The sequence below is a fragment of the Carassius auratus genome, chromosome 40 (genome assembly GCF_003368295.1).
Source record: "Carassius auratus strain Wakin chromosome 40, ASM336829v1, whole genome shotgun sequence".
Lineage (NCBI taxonomy): Eukaryota > Metazoa > Chordata > Actinopteri > Cypriniformes > Cyprinidae > Carassius > Carassius auratus.
Genome location: NC_039282.1, coordinates 17,695,516 through 17,713,689, shown reverse-complemented (window position 1 = coordinate 17,713,689; position 18,174 = coordinate 17,695,516). Strand labels below are relative to the sequence as shown.

Below are 18,174 nucleotides of genomic sequence, written 5' to 3'. Positions count from 1 at the left end.
GGTAAGAGAAACCTTATTAGACCACACTTATTAATACATAAAGACCTACAGGAAAGTGATGGATGACTTGGGGTGACCACCTTGAATATCTAATTATCTTGTCACTCATAATTATGGCTACAGTTTAACAGAGCTGTATTTGAGTATATAAACAGTGACGCACAATTGGTACTTCAGCTCTGATTGCTTATGCCTGGAGGCTTCAAGTGCTCTGTGCCAATTAGATGGCACTTAATTGCAATCCGGTGAGTGGCACTGTCAGCAGTCGTTCACTCACCACTCCTCAGTTTATTGCATGATATTCAGGGTCCTGTGGCACCGTCTTTACATTTATTATAACGATAACAATGCCTAATTGCAATGTTGCATGCATTAAGTGTGCTTGGCACTGTCTGCATATTTATGACTCGACATTCTCCATTCATCGGTGCCACAGAGACCACTGACAAGTGAAATGGAGTTCTTCATTATCGTTTTAATTAACACCAAAGTCTTGAGGGGTAGCCATCGAGGTATCTGAAAACCTGGTACATGGTTTCTATTTTTACCCCTCTCTGTGGAACTGGTTTCGAAAGTGGAATAATATTTTGTGAAATGTGTGTCACGGATTGACCGAGTAAGACCACATGGGATGGAAGAAACTCCGATTATTAAGGAAGACTATACTCTTCTTAGCATGCTGAAATCAAGGTTAATAACATTTCCGATTTCTGGGCTACTCTCATTTGCTAGTGAGAGAGCCCATAGGGTCTGGAAAACGCAAATAAGATCTCTTTAATATCTCAGTTGTTTCTCCTAGATTGCAGTGATAATTATAGAGCACAAATTGAGAATTTATTTTAAAGACTTTTGCTTATAAGTCTATGCTATGGCAAATCATAATTATGATACAAACCATTAAAATAGTGCCATAAAAGACATAAGTATGACACAAATCTAAATTATGACGTCAAAATTAAGACAAATTGTCAAAATCTCGAAAGTAGGACACTGAAAGTAATATAAGAATGAGATAAAAATTCACAGTTATGAGCTAAATTAAAAAATATGAGAAAAGTCAAAATTATTGGTTAAAAAGTCAGTTGCAAGAAAAAGTTGATATTACGACATGACATAATGAGTTAAAGTCAAAATTAGGATGTAAAAATCTAAATTATGAGGGAAAAAAGGTCAAAATTGTGAGATGAAATGTCATAATTATTACTTAGTCAAAATTATATTGGTACCAAATCATAATGAATACATATTCAAAATTAGGAACATTTTTCAAAAAGTTGAAATTGGACATTCAAAATTGTGAGATAAAAATCAGAATTATGTAAAAAAAAAAAAAAAAAAAAATCAACTTTGAATTCATAATTGACACTTTTATCTCAATTTACACTTTTCTTTTTCCAATTTTTATTTTGGTATCATATTAATTATAATTTTAAATATGAATACCGTAGGTTTGTGTTTTTTAATGTTCTTTTATTTTATGAGAAACCTAAATAACCTAAATAAACCTCTCTTTTATGATAAACTAAATAACGATAAAGTATTTAGTAATATATATATATATATATATATATATATATATATATATATATATATATATATATATATATATAATATTTAATTATTATTATTAAAATGAATTACATTTAAAAATTGAATAGTATTTTAAAATGTTGCAAGCCAGACTCGATCTTGCATCACTCTCAATTGTTATGCTGCAGCTCCATCATCTGAGAGTTACCAAATGATGAAAGTCCACTAGGCCTCCAGACCTGCTGTATGTAAGCAGTGAATTCTCTTGTGGGAGTTGAACAGACATTAGGTGGGAGTCAAGTCTTCTGGAAGTAAGATGAACTTTGTTTTATTGGTTTTTGGTGGTGAAATGCTCTTATTGAACTCAGACAGTTTGCAAAGGGTCGTGCTCTAATAAACAAACGCTCTAATAGGGTGAACAGAAGAGCGGTGCGTGTGCTGTTTAACAGAGGCTAATCATTTACACATTGCCCTGAATAACAGTAATCAGCATGGGCAAACATAGACAGCAGAAGCTGTTTTTCACATGCTCTCTCATAAATATGTAGCAGATTCCCCCAGCTAGCATAAGTAATGAGATGATGCAAACTTTTAAGTGATACAAATAAACAACATGGAGATTTTGTCCAGAAACAACACAAAAGTTACACAATTGAGGGTCTCACTTGTGAATCAGCAATAGCCTCAGGTTGTGATTGATTTGACTTCGGTGTCGTGACGTATTTCTGCGTGAAACCGAATTTTGAATGAGAAAAAATAGAGGGTGGGGCTTGATTTTAATGCACCACCCTGTCTTCTCAAGCTCGCAGTATTTTGACAGACTGTTCTACCTAAGCTTTCATTCTGAACGCCATTCAGGGAAGCAATTGCTAAATAAATATCATAAAGACTCTCAATTAGTGTCATAATTATGATATAAAAATTTAAATTGATAATTACGACATAAGTTTAAGTCGGAGATACAATTTCAAAATTATGACATGAACAGTAAAAAATTTAAGATTTGAAAAGTTGAATAATGGGATAGTCAATTGTGACAAAATTAAAACTGACAAAAAAAGGAGATAAAATGTTACGTGACAAGACACATTACTACTGAATTTTTTATAATTTTAGATTTTATTACGTTGTACTTCAAATGAATTCTAAGCAAAACTGCAGTTATTTTAGTACCATTTATAATATAATATTAATCTTTTTTTCAATTATTTCTTATTTTTTAGAATATTAACTTTACTGTGATTACAATAATGCATAATCTTTGTGTAATGTGTACTTTGATAATATGTAAGTGTAATATAATGCATTTATAATATGTTCAGACATTCAGTGCACTGATAATCACTTAAAATCAGAGCAAGCGTATCATGCTTTCCTTTCTTAGTAATATTTCATTCTCAGACACGTTGTTGCTTGTTTACATGGCTCTTACCCTAAGAACCTATTTTGCCTCACTCAGTAGTCAGGTGTTTTTGTTGAATTATTGGTTTTTCAGTCTGTCAAATGTACTCAAACAGTTCAGGTCATACTGAAGGGAGAGGCTATTGTGTGAGTCTAGGAGAGCAAAAGTCAAAGTGGACGTCAATGACATGCGGAGTCCCACAAGGCTCAATTCTTGCACCACTCTTGTTTGGCCTGTATGTGCTCCCAGTCAAATAATGTGAAAGAACCAAATTGCCCATCACAGCTATGCTGATGATACCCAGATTTACCTAGCCTTATCTCCAAATGACTACAGCCCCGTTAAATAACGAGTTTTAAAATTGCTTGTTTTTATTTTTGTTTTGATTTTCCTTCGATTATTTTACTTTCTTTTATGTTAAGCTCTTTGAATTACAGTACCATTGTGTACGAAATGTGCTATATAAATGCCTTGCCTTGCCTTGCCTTACCTTGTGTGTTTATGTGGTGACTGGGTCACGCTGAACACATATCTATGTGTCACGGCCCATTCGTGGCTTTTGTGGACTCCAGGGAGCCCCGGGCGAGCCTCACACACATGAACGCCACTTTCCTCCCCATTAATAATTGTACATAGGCAGGTGCCAGCACAATAGCTGCTCGCCTCTTGATCAAACCCAGCCTCAGAGTCCCCTGAGCAACAGGAGTATTTCTTAAGAGTGCAAGTGTCAAAATCAACAAGGTCTTGCGGGCAGCTCTGAATCACGCTGTGCATCAGCAGAGGGAATGAAGTGTCAGGAATTCAGATGACTAAAGAGACTCGGGAAACTTCAAGCTGGGATTGATATGTGTTGCTCTGATCACTTGTTCTCCGAGCTTTAGAAAGACTTGTGGTGTGTAACTTGTTAAACATTTTAGATTGCGGTCCGTCGGTGCACAAAGTAGAACAACAGCCTCCTTTTATGCCTTGAAGTGAGAGATTTTTGGTGTTGCAATGCTTCACTTGTCTTGTGTAGGCCAGATTTTTGTCTTGGACCCTTTTATGTGGCTTTTGGATTTTGAACTTTTTTATATTTCTATAAAAAGTCTTATGCAGCAACACCAAAGTGTGAACTCAGCGGTCAACAACAAAGGCTTAGGGTGGCATTTGGGACAGGTCCACAGTAAGGTCTCAATTCTCAAATATCCCTTAGTATAAATAGCAACCTTATAACCCTGTTGTTCCCAAAATAATAATAATAATAACAATAATATCAGTGATTATGTCCAGCTTGGAGTGAGTGTAGAGAAGGGTGATGTTAGAGCACAGGTGCACATGGAAGTCTGTGATTGATTGACTGATAATTTTTGATTATTTTTTTTCTAGTGATTTATACAATTTTTACTTTTAATTTACATGACAATTGAGGACATTTTAATATAACATATTTATAATGTTACATTATGAATGATGAATATTAAGCATATATAAATACATATTAATGGAGCATTGTAATGTTTATGTTGCCTATTTTCTGTAATTGATTTTAAACTAAAATATTATAAATGTGTGATTATAAAGTGTGTGTGTTTGATTTTAAATTGTAATTAATTTGACCTCATTGCAGTATATGTTGCAAGACCTCAGATTTATGCTTAAAAAATACAAATAAATAATGTATATATATAAAGTATACTTTTCAAATGTTTTGGGGGTCAATATGATTTTAGTACATGATATAAGTAAAAAAAATAGTTTTATTTAACAAGGATGCATTGAATCAATTTAAAAGTTACAGTAAATAATTTTTATTTCAAATAATTGTTGGTATTTTAAACTTTCTATTCATGCAAAAAAATAAAAAAAAATAAATGTTAAGCGTCACAACTGTTTTCAACATTGATAATGTTTCTTTAGCAGCTAATCAGTATAATAAAATGATTTGTGAAGGATCATATGGACAGCTATGGCTTTAATATATTATAATATATAGCAGATACCGTTAGACTTAGAGTTCAACCATTCCTGTGTTCCTCTCTTGTATATTTTGTCAGCCATTTCGTAATTTCTTTAAAAATACTTCCATGTAACCTCAAACTTTCTTTTGACACAGTTTCATAAAGACTGCTGGGAAAACGCAGCATTCTGTTCTCTAGACTGTGTCTCATTGCATTCTCTCAGCTGATTCTGAAATAGCATGAAATGCAGTCTGATTTTGTCTCCATCTGGGATTGATATTTCCCAGCAGACTTTCTCTGACAGTTACTCAGCCAACTGTACTTTTGCTAGAACAAACTCTTTAAACTAAAAGATAAAATGGTGGGGAAATTGGGAAGGGCAATGGGTCACACAGCTTCCAATCTGCATGATGTTGGCACAATGTGTCTCAGCTCCAAGGTGGTTAACCAGAATGAATTTGATTTGAATCCAAATTTAGGAACTGTGGGATATTGGCCTAATAGTGGGTTACGCCCTTGAACAAGGCACTTAATCTAGAACTGATTGCTGCAACATGGGGCTTATGTCGATTCATTTCACTCTCTAAACAAAAGCTGCTTTAAAGAAGCACAGTAATTTACTATAATTTCATCTCTTTTATAAATTAATCCACATATCATATCACTTAATTGGATTACAAGTAAACATGCTTAGAACCTTTCATTATTATAAGGTCATATAGTAACAGCTCCACGCAATATTGTAATTCTAAAATTCACGTCGTACTTGCAAACACTTGGTATGAATTATGGTTAATGCATGCTGGAGTAGTCGATTGTTTCCGACAGTGCTCGACTAGTCTATGCAAACACTAGTATAGTATGACAAAAACGTCGCTGTATTTATTTGCGCATGCCCAGTAGAGCCAAACGTATCCCTTCTAGCCTCGCATTTGTCATATCCCGAGCTTTGCATGTGTGTGTGCACTGTGCCAAGTCCTCAGTCATTTTAATTTTTGACCACAGACACAATGTCAGCAAAAGCAGCATTATTAAGTAAATAAAATGAAAATAAAGTACATAAAAATAATTTGACCTTACAGCTCCAAACTCTGTTCTAGAGGGCTAGTGTCCTTTAAAGTTTAGCTCCCAGGGTCGGACTGGGAGTAAAACCAATACTCATTACCAGGGCCCCAAAGAAAGAGAGGGCCCTTGAAAAGTATGAATCTGAAATATATTTTAATTTACCTGGATATTTTCATGGATGGGGGGCATGGGGGCCCTTCAGGACAGCCTATGCATAGGGCCCGGGATCTTGTGTAACGCCCCTGTTAGCTTCAACCCTAATTATACACACTTGAACCATCTAATCAAGATCTTACTAGACCTAGAATCTTCCAGATGGGTGTGTTAAGGCCAGTTGGAGCTAAACTTTTCAGGACATTGGCCATCCAGGATGTAGTTAGGAGACCCCTGTACTACAGAGTTGTTACTTTGCACATGCTTTTTGATCATTACAAATAATAATGTAAAATTATTTTCTTAGAATAGGAGATATGCTGTCTCTCACATCACAAACATTATCAGTAGTTAAGTATGTGGTCTTGAAGAGGACCCTTTTTTCTCTCATTTGGACTCGGTCTTGACTTGGACTCGAAACTTTTGGACTTGGACTTGACTTGGACTCGAACCTCTTTGGACTCGGTCTTGACTCGGACTAGTCTTGGACTTGGACTTGACTTGGACTCGACAAAGCTGGACTTGACTACAGCTCTAACAAACAAGGCCCAGTTTGACGACGGATTTGCGTATCGTTTATTTCTTAAGGATGATGCAATTCCAATGAAAAAGGGTCACGGTCGTGTGTTGGAACCGCAGGCGGTGAGTAAAACTGCTTAAAATATCTCTGCCTCCTTGTTAGTGCGTCCCCTCCCATGCCGGAGACCCGGGTTCGAGCCCCGCTCGGAGCGAGTCGTTGCTGCTGCTGCTCTCATTCAGTTTCAGCCTCGGGATCTGATTCTGGATCATAAATTGGGGAAGTCGTGGCCTAATGGTTAGAGGGTTGGACTCCCAATCAAAGGGTTGTGGGTTCTAGTCTCGGGCCGGAAGGAATTGTGGGTGGGGGGAGTGCATGTACAGTTCTCTCTCCACCTTCAATTCCACGACTTAGGTGCCCTTGAGCAAGGCATCGAACCCCCAACTGCTCCCCGGGCGCCGCAGCATAAATGGCTGCCCACTGCTCCGGGTGTGTGCTCACAGTGTGTGTGTGTTCACTGCTCTGTGTGTGTGCATTTCGGATGGGTTAAATGCAGAGCACAAATTCTGAGTATGGGTCACCATACTTGGCTCAATGTCACTTCACTTTCACTTTTTCACTTTCAAATAAACGGCTGAATCTGACTGTTAGCCATAGTTAGCCATAGTGTTTTTTTCCACACGGTAATGTCACAGCTTCCAAACGCTCTCAATGCAAAAGCCTACTGGCGCTGGTGATTCTTTAGCTCCGCCCACACGTCACGCCTCCAGCCACTCGTGTTTTTCCGGGAAAAATCGGTACAGTCTATCTTTCTCTTATGAATATAATAAAACTAAAGACTTTTTGGAGTTATGAAGGATGCAGTACTACTCTATAGGTACTCAAGATTAACATGATATTGAGTGAAAACGAGCATTTCACCCCCCCTTTAAGTCGCACTTGTAATTTTTAGCAAATCAGAAACTTGTATGTATGATTCCAATGAAATTCCAACTAAAATCTTTTTTTTTTTTTTGGTAAAAGCTATTCATGGCTATTCATTTTCTTTTAAAGCTGAACAAATATTTGCATTATTCACTCCATATGAATCCATATTAAACAAGATATTGAGTGAAAACGAGCATTTCACCCCCCCTTTAAGTCGCACTTGTAATTTTTAGCAAATCAGAAACTTGTATGTATGATTTCAATGAAATTCCAACTAAAATATCTTTTTTTTTTTTTTTTTTTTGGTAAAAGTTATTCATGGCTATTCATTTTCTTTTAAAGCTGAACAAATATTTGCATTATTCACTCCATATGAATGCATATTTATTTTGAGTGGATGATGTCCCTTGTGAATATTATAAAGTCTGGCACACACTATAATTCTGAATGTGATTTTGACAAATTTCGGGAATCATAACAGATTTCATTTGTTGTAAGGCACACTTTGATTTCTCACCATTTCTGCCAAATAATTCCCATCAAGGAGTTGTTGCCTCTGACAAACCTCTGATGGTGTCAGATAATTTGGGTAACAGCCCTAAACTGTGGCTGCCCTGTGATGGCCATCTCAACAAACTATGTTCTGCCCAGCCAAATCTCTCCAAACTTTTATTTTCTGTGCCAGGAAAAACCTTTGCATCACTTCAAGGGCTTGTTTGGGTTTGTGTGGTACCATTTAAATTTTGGTGATATTAAAACATGACACGATTGATTGTCCAGTCAACGCTGTCAGTCTGCCTTGGCTTTAACCTCACCAGACTCATGTCGTACATTGCGGCAAACAACAAACTTAGCACAGAGGAAAGGAAATCAAAAAGCAGACATTCCGCTTTAGAAAGGACATCTATAGTCTAGTCATTTGCACTCATTATTACTAATAAGCAGGTTTGCTGAAGTTCTGATTTCACTGATGTTCAGGTTTGGGTAATGACAATGTTGGAAATCAGCTTCCTATGAAGTCACCTTGACTCTGATTGAGATGCAGTTTCTGATCTCTCCTCTAGACACTAATCATCTGGGACACAAGCCTGCAGACATGCAGAGAATATCACTGCCTTATGGTGTGACAGTAGGCCAACCCCCCCCCCCCCCTCCACTCCTCAAACACTGATTTCTTATAATGCCAATGACTCTCATAATCACAGAGCAGCTGAAGTTTGACAGTCGGCATGGACTGGGAGGGTTCAGATTTCCTTGCAAATAGCTATCAGGTGTTTGCTTTTGTGTTTGCCTTTGGGAGTCCTGGACTCTGTTATGCTGTAGATGTATTTAATAGTTTTACTGATTCAGGGTAAAACACTTTTTAGGGGCAGTGCAAGGTGTTCGTTCCTATTGGCTCAGCTCAGGTCAGTGTCCTACAAGATTCAATAGCCCTTCAGAAGCTTGTTCGGCTACACTTAATTTTAAGATGTCCTTTTAACAGTGTTATTATACATTTAATTACTGGGAAATATTAATTAGCTACATGTACTACTTACTATATGGTTAGGGTTAGGCTTAGGGTTACTTGCATGTAATTATCCATAATTAATTGTTATTATTATAGTAAGTACATGTTACGTTTAAGGAGTTCTTCTTAAAAAAAAAAGTGTTACCGCCAATTCAACTGAAATTTGAGTGCAAAACAAATGTATCAGTGAAATCTGTATAAGAAGTTTAACAAACCAATCATGATTCATAGTACAATGTTAATTTATGAAAAAAAAAAAAAATAATAATAATTAGGAGCAACGGAATATGTAGAAATCATATCTGGATGACCTTTTAAGAACAAATGTATATGTAAAGTTCCCATGTTGGTTTAAATACTAATAATTTGTGCAATTATTAGTGAGTGATTCCCTTTTATTCTTTTGTTGTTTGATTTGCTTTATACAGGCAGTAGCAGGTATATTAGGCTGCTGTCACTTTAAGATCTAATGCACAGATTCAGTATACCGACTCACATCTGGTATTCTTCAAACTGTTTACATTCGCTCAAGACCTAGAAAACTGTGTTTAGATGAATGCTCAGACAAAACTGACATTTTGACAATTAGAGTGTATTTCTCGATCCAAGCATGATAATACACATAACAGAACTCTATTCAGTACTCATACACTGATGTGCTTTCTATGTGCATGCTTCAGGTGTGTGTGTGTGCACAGAAATCCAGACTGAAGTAAGTTCGAAAGTATCACAATGGGTCTAATGACTGTATGCACACACAAATTTGTGATTAAAATCTTTGAAAAGAAAGTATTCACAACCAAATCTAAAATGATTTCAGAATTTACAAAATATTAAGGACCAACTGAAACCCTAAAGCTTGTTCCTCTATGAAAATGTACCTTTACATAATCAAAATAGCTTTTGCAGAAATGATGATATGAAAGTAATAATGAATCATGGCAGTGTAGTAACTTGGCTAGTCAGTTAGCAAGAAGGCCAATCAGTTAGCAGTTTTTCTAAGAAAGCAGGTTAATCAGCTAGTAGATACTACACTAAAATGTTTAGAAAGGAGATCAGTAGTCCTAAATACACTCCAAAATAAATGTACAAAAAGGTACCATACCAGTGACATCTTTTGTACCTTTTTTTCTGAGAGTGAAGGCTAAATTATTTGTGATATGCTAACGTAGCATAGTATTTGTCTAGCAAAGATCCAAAGCAAAGATAGGATTGGCTAATCAAAGTTTAATTTCACCATTCTGTACAGTACATTATACAGTATATTCAGGTGTTTAACATATGTATAATAAAAAAACAACAACATTGTGATATTATGATGACATAAATCAATCATAATAAAATTGTTAATCAGATATCAAATTAATTTAAAAGAAAAGTTATTTTAGCCCATAGACATTGCTTTGGGGTCCAAAATGTAATGCGCATTATGATTTAAATGTTGTAATGCTAACTGTAAAGTTATTTTATTATTTAAGTATACATTTGTATGAATTTTTGTTTCTCTCTTTCGTCTCCTGCTCACTTTTAACCTGGATTATGCTGCATTTTAGTGTTAAATCATTCATTCTCATTCATAACGAGAGCAGTCAAGGACGAAGAATGGATTAGCAGGCCAGTAACCTTTTTAAATATGACACTGTTTCGGTGCTGTCCGTCTGTGCATTGATTTATGTTAATTTCTTTTAACGTTTGAAAAGAAAAATGGGTCTTCTCTCTCCCAAAAAATTTGTGCTTGACACTGACCAAATATGAGCACATTTGTATTCATATCATAATATCTCTGTGCTTGTTAAACTTGAGAGAAATGTTGAAAGGCTTAAAACTTTAAAACCAGATGCCAGAGGTTAAACTGCCTCATTGTGATTTCACATGACGATTAATATATCAAATGATTAATCATAATGCATCATTTCTTGTCAAGCGTGCTTCATTGGTGAATCAATCAGATTTACTTCCACTGTGCTGCTGATTGGCTGTGGTTAAAGTACGCCATTCATTTCATTGAAGGATGCAAGAGATTGCTTTTGAGTTTTTCTGAAGATTTGTTATAATCTGCAATTATTTTTTTCTAATACAACATTTCGTATAGATTTAGTTTGAGATTCATTTTGTTCATTGTGTGATTTCCAGTGGTTTTGGAGATCTACAGGGATAACCAAAGTTTTGAGAAAGGCCTTTAGCATGCTGGCAGCATGCTCTGCTTTAGTGTACTAACAGTAACCACTAGACTGACAACACAGTGAAACCCTCTTGTGGTCCATTGTGTCTGTGAATTCCTCCCTTTCAGCCATCCAGTTATCAAAGTATGTAATTAATTCACAAAATTACGCAGAAAATTTGGAGACACTTACTGTTAGACTTCAAATTACCTGCTGTGAGCAGTGTACCCGCTATTATGGATAATCTGTTGTAGGGGTGGGCGATTTAGCCTCAAAATTATATCACGATATTTAAAGAATATTTGCGATAACGATATTTATGACGATATGGATTTTTTTTTCTCCCTAACTTCATTTGAAGTGTAAATCTATTGTCATAAGGTGGCAGCAGCTGTGATTGGTGCACTGATCGGTGTTCAGGGCAGTAGCTGGGGTTTGTGGGGCTCCGGAGCAGGTTTTACTGGTTTAAAATTGTGTAAATCGCACAAATATACAAATTAAACAATGTAAATTTTTTCACGTTTGTAGGTGTCCAGGTACAGAAACGGAATAATCAAATGTAAATAGCATTGCATAGTCTTTACTGTATAAATTAAATGTAGATTAATTCTTGTTAAAACTACAAAGTAATTCAGTAAAGAGCGTGGTATTTTTAAGAGATAATAGATCCAAAATGATACGCATTCCATTTCTGTCGCAACTGTTTACATTGACTTAACACATAACCGACCATTTTTCCGAGGATACTTTTGAGGTGACAATTTTGTATGTATTTGTTGTTTCAAGAGCAAAAGACAAAACTCAATTCGGTGTTTAAGGGTTGTAGAGGCTGCTCTCTGCATGCACACTGTACGCAACGAACGCACCTTTTCATGTCTTTTTGTGCTTGCATCTTTAAACTGGCAAGGTGTATTAGTTCGTTCTGGCACGGGAAGAAGCAAAGAAGAGCTCGGTTTTGGTGTTTGCACGGCTCTCTGTGTGCGCACCAAACTCGGCGCGCAAACCCTCAGTTGAGTTTTTCTGTGTCTTCTGTTTGAATGCTTTAGCTGTTTTGAATGTTTAAATTGGCAAGGCTCAAAATGCGTGCAACTGATGAGCTTTCGAGACAACCCAAATGCCATCTTTTTACGTTAGCCTCAGTCGTTTGAAATCACCGACCCCCTCCCCTCTCTCCACGGCGCTTTACTAAAGAAATGCTCCTCGCCTATTTTTGAAGGTAAGAGTGTGCACTCAAATATGCTCTAGAACCCCTCTCATGATACTTTGTTGTCACACACCGATCAGTCTGCACAGCGCTGCTTCAAGTCGAGCACACCTATTGGGTTTGTGGTGTTGTTGTGCGCGTTAGGGAACATATATCCACCATACATCATTGCGTCGCTATATCACTATTAACTATTAACACTATTAATAACTATTTGAAAATTTGGAATCTGAGGGTGCAAAAAAAAAAAAAAAAAAAATCACATTTGAAGCGGTCCAAACGAATTCTTAGCAATGCATATCACAAATCAAAAATTTATTTTGGATATATTTATGGTAGACATTTACTAAATATCTTTATGGAACATGATCTTTACTTAATATCCTAATGATTTTTGACATAAAAGGAATACATTTATAATTTTTGACCCATACAATGTTTTTTTTTTTCACACTATGAACATTTTTTGCAACACTTTATTTTAAGTTGCCCTTATTAAAAGTGTACAAAAATGTACTTACTATTATAATAACAATTAATTATGCATAATTACATGCAAGTAACCCTAAGCCAAACCAAAATCCAAACCTCATAGTGAGTGCATGTAGTTAATTAATAGTACTCAATACTTAAATGCATAATTACAATGTAACAAGGACACCTTAAAATAAAGTACATTTTTACTGTATTGTGATATGATCACACACTAAATTACATTTGAAATTACATGTGTATTTATAACGTGTTTATTGAGGGATGATCATTGTAGCCAGTCAGAGACCTGTGCACATGAACACAATGGCCAATCAGAGGTTTTTAAGAATCTGCTCAACAGTGCTCAAAACACTAGGTAGAAATGATAGTATCGTCACACTCGACCACATCTCTTATGAAATGGCTCCCACTAACAGTCTGCCTCAAGCAAACATCACTAAATGTGTTTACCGCATCCCTAAGGGTAAAATCAACCTCGAGCAAGCCTGGGGTCCATACAGCTGCCCAGAGCACGTTTAAACAGCATCAAAATTTATTCAAAAGAGTTCTGAAAATCAGAAAACGTCATGGGACATTTGTTTTGAAGGTGTCTGGGACCTAAATGGACAAGCCCCAAGGGTTCTGCTCGACCATGGCAGTCCTGTCTGCTCTTCAGACTTAAAGTTCAAATTGAGAATGCAGACATATTTTGGCTAGTCAGACTGGAACAGCTTGCCCTTTTAGTCTTCGGGTACCATCCAAGAGCTTTGGCCTCCTCTTCAACCCAACAAACATCTCCAGTAGTGGAACTTAAGGGCCGTTCTGGCTCATAAGTCTCTGTACTGTTGGATTCTACTTGCCATTTTTAGATTTGTTGGTATTTGCTGGTCATTTGAAGAAAGCTGAGCTCAGCTTCATTGCAACATTATTGCTCATGCTGCCAGAAACGACCAGCTTTTATTGAAAACGAATGAGTTCCAGTTGCTTTATCACCGAAAATTGGCCTGTGTGTGAATGCTGTAGGCGTTTGACAGACCGCTGAGAACTTAGCTGTTTAGAGTCGACATTTAATTCTTGTAGCGACGGCATCCAACCAGGGAATCTGATAAGCAGCAGGTGGCAAAGGGGATCTTAAATGCTATTGATTGTTTTAAAGAATTGGAATTAGCCATCTAGTTCACTCTGTTCTCAAGTGTGTTGTGAGCACTTGCGTTTCAAAAGCAGATGTTAAGTCACTGTTAATGTAGAGATTTGGAAGAGAAGTATTGGTTGTTTAGAGATAAACTAGTAAAACTCAAGCTGGTTTCTTTGTTAGCTCTGAAGTACCATAAATTACGTTTATTAAGCAAGACATTTGCTTTTGTCATGTTAAATGTCATTGTCATTTACAGAAACTTACAGAATAGAATATAATGTAAGTGCATCTTTAATGACAAAGGAGGGTGGATTTAAATGGTTTTAGAGCTTTTCTGTATAACGCATAACAGCAACATTACAGTAATTACAGGACCTAAATGTGCACTATACAATACATATACGGAACAGGACCAAAAAAAAAAAGATAATAATTTTATACAAACACGCACAACAGACAACGGATCCTATGTGCAAAATATACACTTAACTGAAAAAGAAAGAAAAAAAATGAGGTATGTAAGTACATTTCACTACAGAAGTAGAAAAAATTTTTTTTTAGATGGCTCTTTTTTTTCTTTTCTTTTTTCTTTTTTTCTTGCATTGTAACGATTATAGAAGGGTGTTTTCACCGTGCAATTTAAAATAAATAAATTAAAAAAACCTACCTGAGACTTTTTGGGCCCTATCATACACCCGGCACAATGCATCCTGTTTGGAAGCCTTTTCCCGCTACTTTTACTATATATATATATATATATATATATATATATATATATATATGTGTATATGTGCGTGCATGTGTGCGTGTGTGTATATTGATTGGGGGCTTATTGCAGGTCGACAGCAGTTGGTATGGTGTTGTTTTTTAAGTGTGTTTTGGAAGTCAATAATGTGTGTAGATGGTTTTTTTTTTCACCCAACAATATGTTACAGGTTTTTTTTTTTTTCTTGTTGGCTTGTCTGTGTTTCTATACCACACACACACACACACATACACAAGAACAAGGAGGTGTTGACTGATTCCACACTTCCTTGATTTGTCTGAAGAAGATCATGTCTGATGTGTCTTCCTGATGAAATGGTTTCTGTTGATTGTTCCATTTTAGGTATAGTTGCCTAAGAATTTCAAGTAGTCTTATGGAAATTTATTGGCTGTTGGTGGAGACAGGGATTTTGAGGTGAAGTGCTTGAAGAATAACGTGACCTCAAAAAGGTCATTCATAGCTTATGGTTAGCAAATCAGATGATTACTTTATCCATTTCTAGCTGATATGGTATTTTATTTTCAGGAACTGTGCTGTGGAGTTGTATATGACTGAAATGTTATATCACAGCATGAGTAATTTATATCACAGTATTCATTTATGAGTATGGTTCAAAGGTTTGAATAATTTATTCACCAAAATTTACCAAGACTGAATTCTCTAATATTGTGAAAGATTATTGGAATGAATATATATATATATATATATATATATATATATATATATATATATATATATATATATATATATATATATATATATATATATATATATATATATATATATAATTATTACTCCAGTCTTCAGTGTCACATGATCCTTCATAAATCATAATAAAATGCTTATTTGCTGGTCAAGAAACATTACAAATTATTATCATTGTTGAAAACAGTTGTGCTGTTTAATATTTCAGTGGTATTTTTGTAACATTATAAATGACTTCACTGACGCTTTTAACCAATTCAATGCATCCTTGCTAAATAAAAGTATTAATTTCTTTTTTAAAAGAATATCTAATTACATTATTATATCATTACTTTGCAGATGCAAACCAAAATATTTATTATAAACTATTACGTTTAGCATATGTGTAGAAAAATATTTTTTCATATTATAAAACACCTGAGCTAAAAAAAAAACTAAAACCCTCACAAATATGTACCATGGTATAAATAAATTTGGCTGTAAATAGTAAAACTTGTAGACACATTTTGAAGATCAGATGGCATATATTGTTATACCATCACTCAGCCAGTGCTGCTATCCGTAGAATTGAAGCTATCATATTTGTGAACAAGAAAAAGTGAAGTAGGGGGAGTACAGAGCCTTGTGGCATACCTGTGTTGAAGGCCAGAAGGTGGGAGGTAAACTTTATCTCCATTGTAGAAAAGGCTCAGTGCCCATATTTCTAAGAAGGTGGATGATATTGAAAACAGAAGTGAAATCAAAGAATAGCACGCATAACTAGATGTTTAGTGTCTCTGTATGATATAATGTGCAGTGTGTCGAAGATGCCAGGTTAATGGCAACCTCCATCAATATACATGAGTGGGCGGCTGTTTCCAAATGTGAACTCAACTTTGAGATTTCAAAGATGATCCTGAGGGTAAATGTGTTTGTTCTGCCAAGGGTTGCTCAATAGGAGGCATTTATAATAGAATAAAATATTAACTTATTAAATAATTCAGATGAGGCTTTGGAATGCCAAATAAACTGGTTAACAGCCATTCAGATTTCACTTGGTTTGTTTTCTTGTGTATTGGGATTTACTTGTTTTGTATTTTGCCCATAGGATCTTTATGAAATGATATATTTACTATAGCAGATGCTCACAGACATTACGCATATTAATGTTTTCATAGGATTTTCAGCTGTGGAACTTGCTTTTTTAATGTGTGAGATACAGCATCTATTCTGTCCATGGTTGCTAAGAAGTTTTCCTTGGCTTTTTTTTTGAAGGTATGGGCTGTTTAAGAAGCAGCTCGCTCTCCTTGAGGAGTCCGAAGGAGGCTTTGATCAGTTCACACGCAGCTATACGAGTTACGGAGTACAGCGGATGCCAGACAACAGCCTCATCTTTAAGGAGTGGGCCCCGGCTGCTGAGGCTCTGTTCCTCACTGGAGACTTCAGTATGTCTTTTCTCATTCTAAAGCTTTTACCCTAAAGCCCTAGGCACTTGCCATCTTCCTATCGGGTAGCACTGCAGCGATTTTTGTTAGATCTCAAGTTCCATTAGGCATTAAGCAAAAATACAATTTTAAGTTAACTTCAGCCAAAACTTAAGCTAAGAATCTAAAGTTCAGCTATATGTCTTGTTGCCCTTACCACATTTTAATATATTTAGAAAAATTAGAATTTAAAATACAAGTATGAGACTATGTGTATCAGAAATGATTATTTACATTTCCTAAAATTAAGCTATACTGTAATACACTTGAAGTGCAATTAAAATTTTATTAAAATAAAAGGGTAAACTATTTGATTTTTTTTTTACTTTTTGTATATTTAGTAAAAATATATTGTAATGTACTGTACAAGTTTAATACTCTGTACATCAATAATGATTGTTTTAATGTGTTAAAATGTTAAGCTATAGTGTACTACACTTACAATTTTTCTACAATTATTTTTTTAAAATAATAAAGTATTTGATTTAATGATTATTAATAATTATTTTAATTGCTTAAAATATTAAGCTATACTGTACTGCATGCTTTGCGTAAATAATAAGGTAAAATATTTGCCTCAGATTTTGTATATTCAGTAAAATTAAAATGTAATATGCAAAACATTGTACAGTACATCAGTAATTAATTGCCTTTGAAATATTAAGCTATACTTTACTATGCTTAAAATGCAACAGTTCTCTTGTAAATAATAAGGTACTGTAAAATATTTGCCTTATTTACAGATTTTGTATATTCAGTAAAATTAAAATCTACTGTACATCAATAATGATCATTTTAATGGTATAAAATATTATTACAGTATAAGTTATACTGTACTAAGCTTAAAATGCAACCGTTTTGTCAATAATAATAATTTAATTTCAGATTTTGTGCTGTGCAAATAATTAAGCATTAAATAAAGTGTTGTCAAACCTTTTGAACTTTGTCACAATTCACAATTCAGAAAGTTTTGTTATTGTACTGAATTATTGTTCCTTTGCAGAATACATAAATCATACAAAAGTTAGTATGCCTATTCTTCTATGTCTTATGTCAATTTTTTAATTACATTTTGTTTGTTCCCTTTGACAGACCTTTGTTGTGTGTGTGTGTGTGTGTGTGTGTGTGTGTGTGTGTGTGCGTGCGTGCGTGTGTTCAGGTTAAGAAAGAAAAAAAAAAAGTATCTCTTCAAGGCTATCTGAATTGCCTACAAGACCGAATGCA

At 35.1% G+C, this 18,174-nt stretch overlaps 1 protein-coding gene across 1 annotated transcript in view; it reads left to right on the top strand.

The window, feature by feature from the left end:
- The window catches only part of LOC113058744 (1,4-alpha-glucan-branching enzyme-like), a 123,847-nt gene that overhangs the window by 1,531 nt on the left and 104,142 nt on the right, over window positions 1-18,174 (top strand). Inside the window, exon 2 of the mRNA XM_026226927.1 lies at window positions 16,742-16,911. Within this exon, the coding sequence (XP_026082712.1) occupies window positions 16,742-16,911 (170 nt within the window). The remainder of the gene's footprint in view (window positions 1-16,741; window positions 16,912-18,174) is intronic.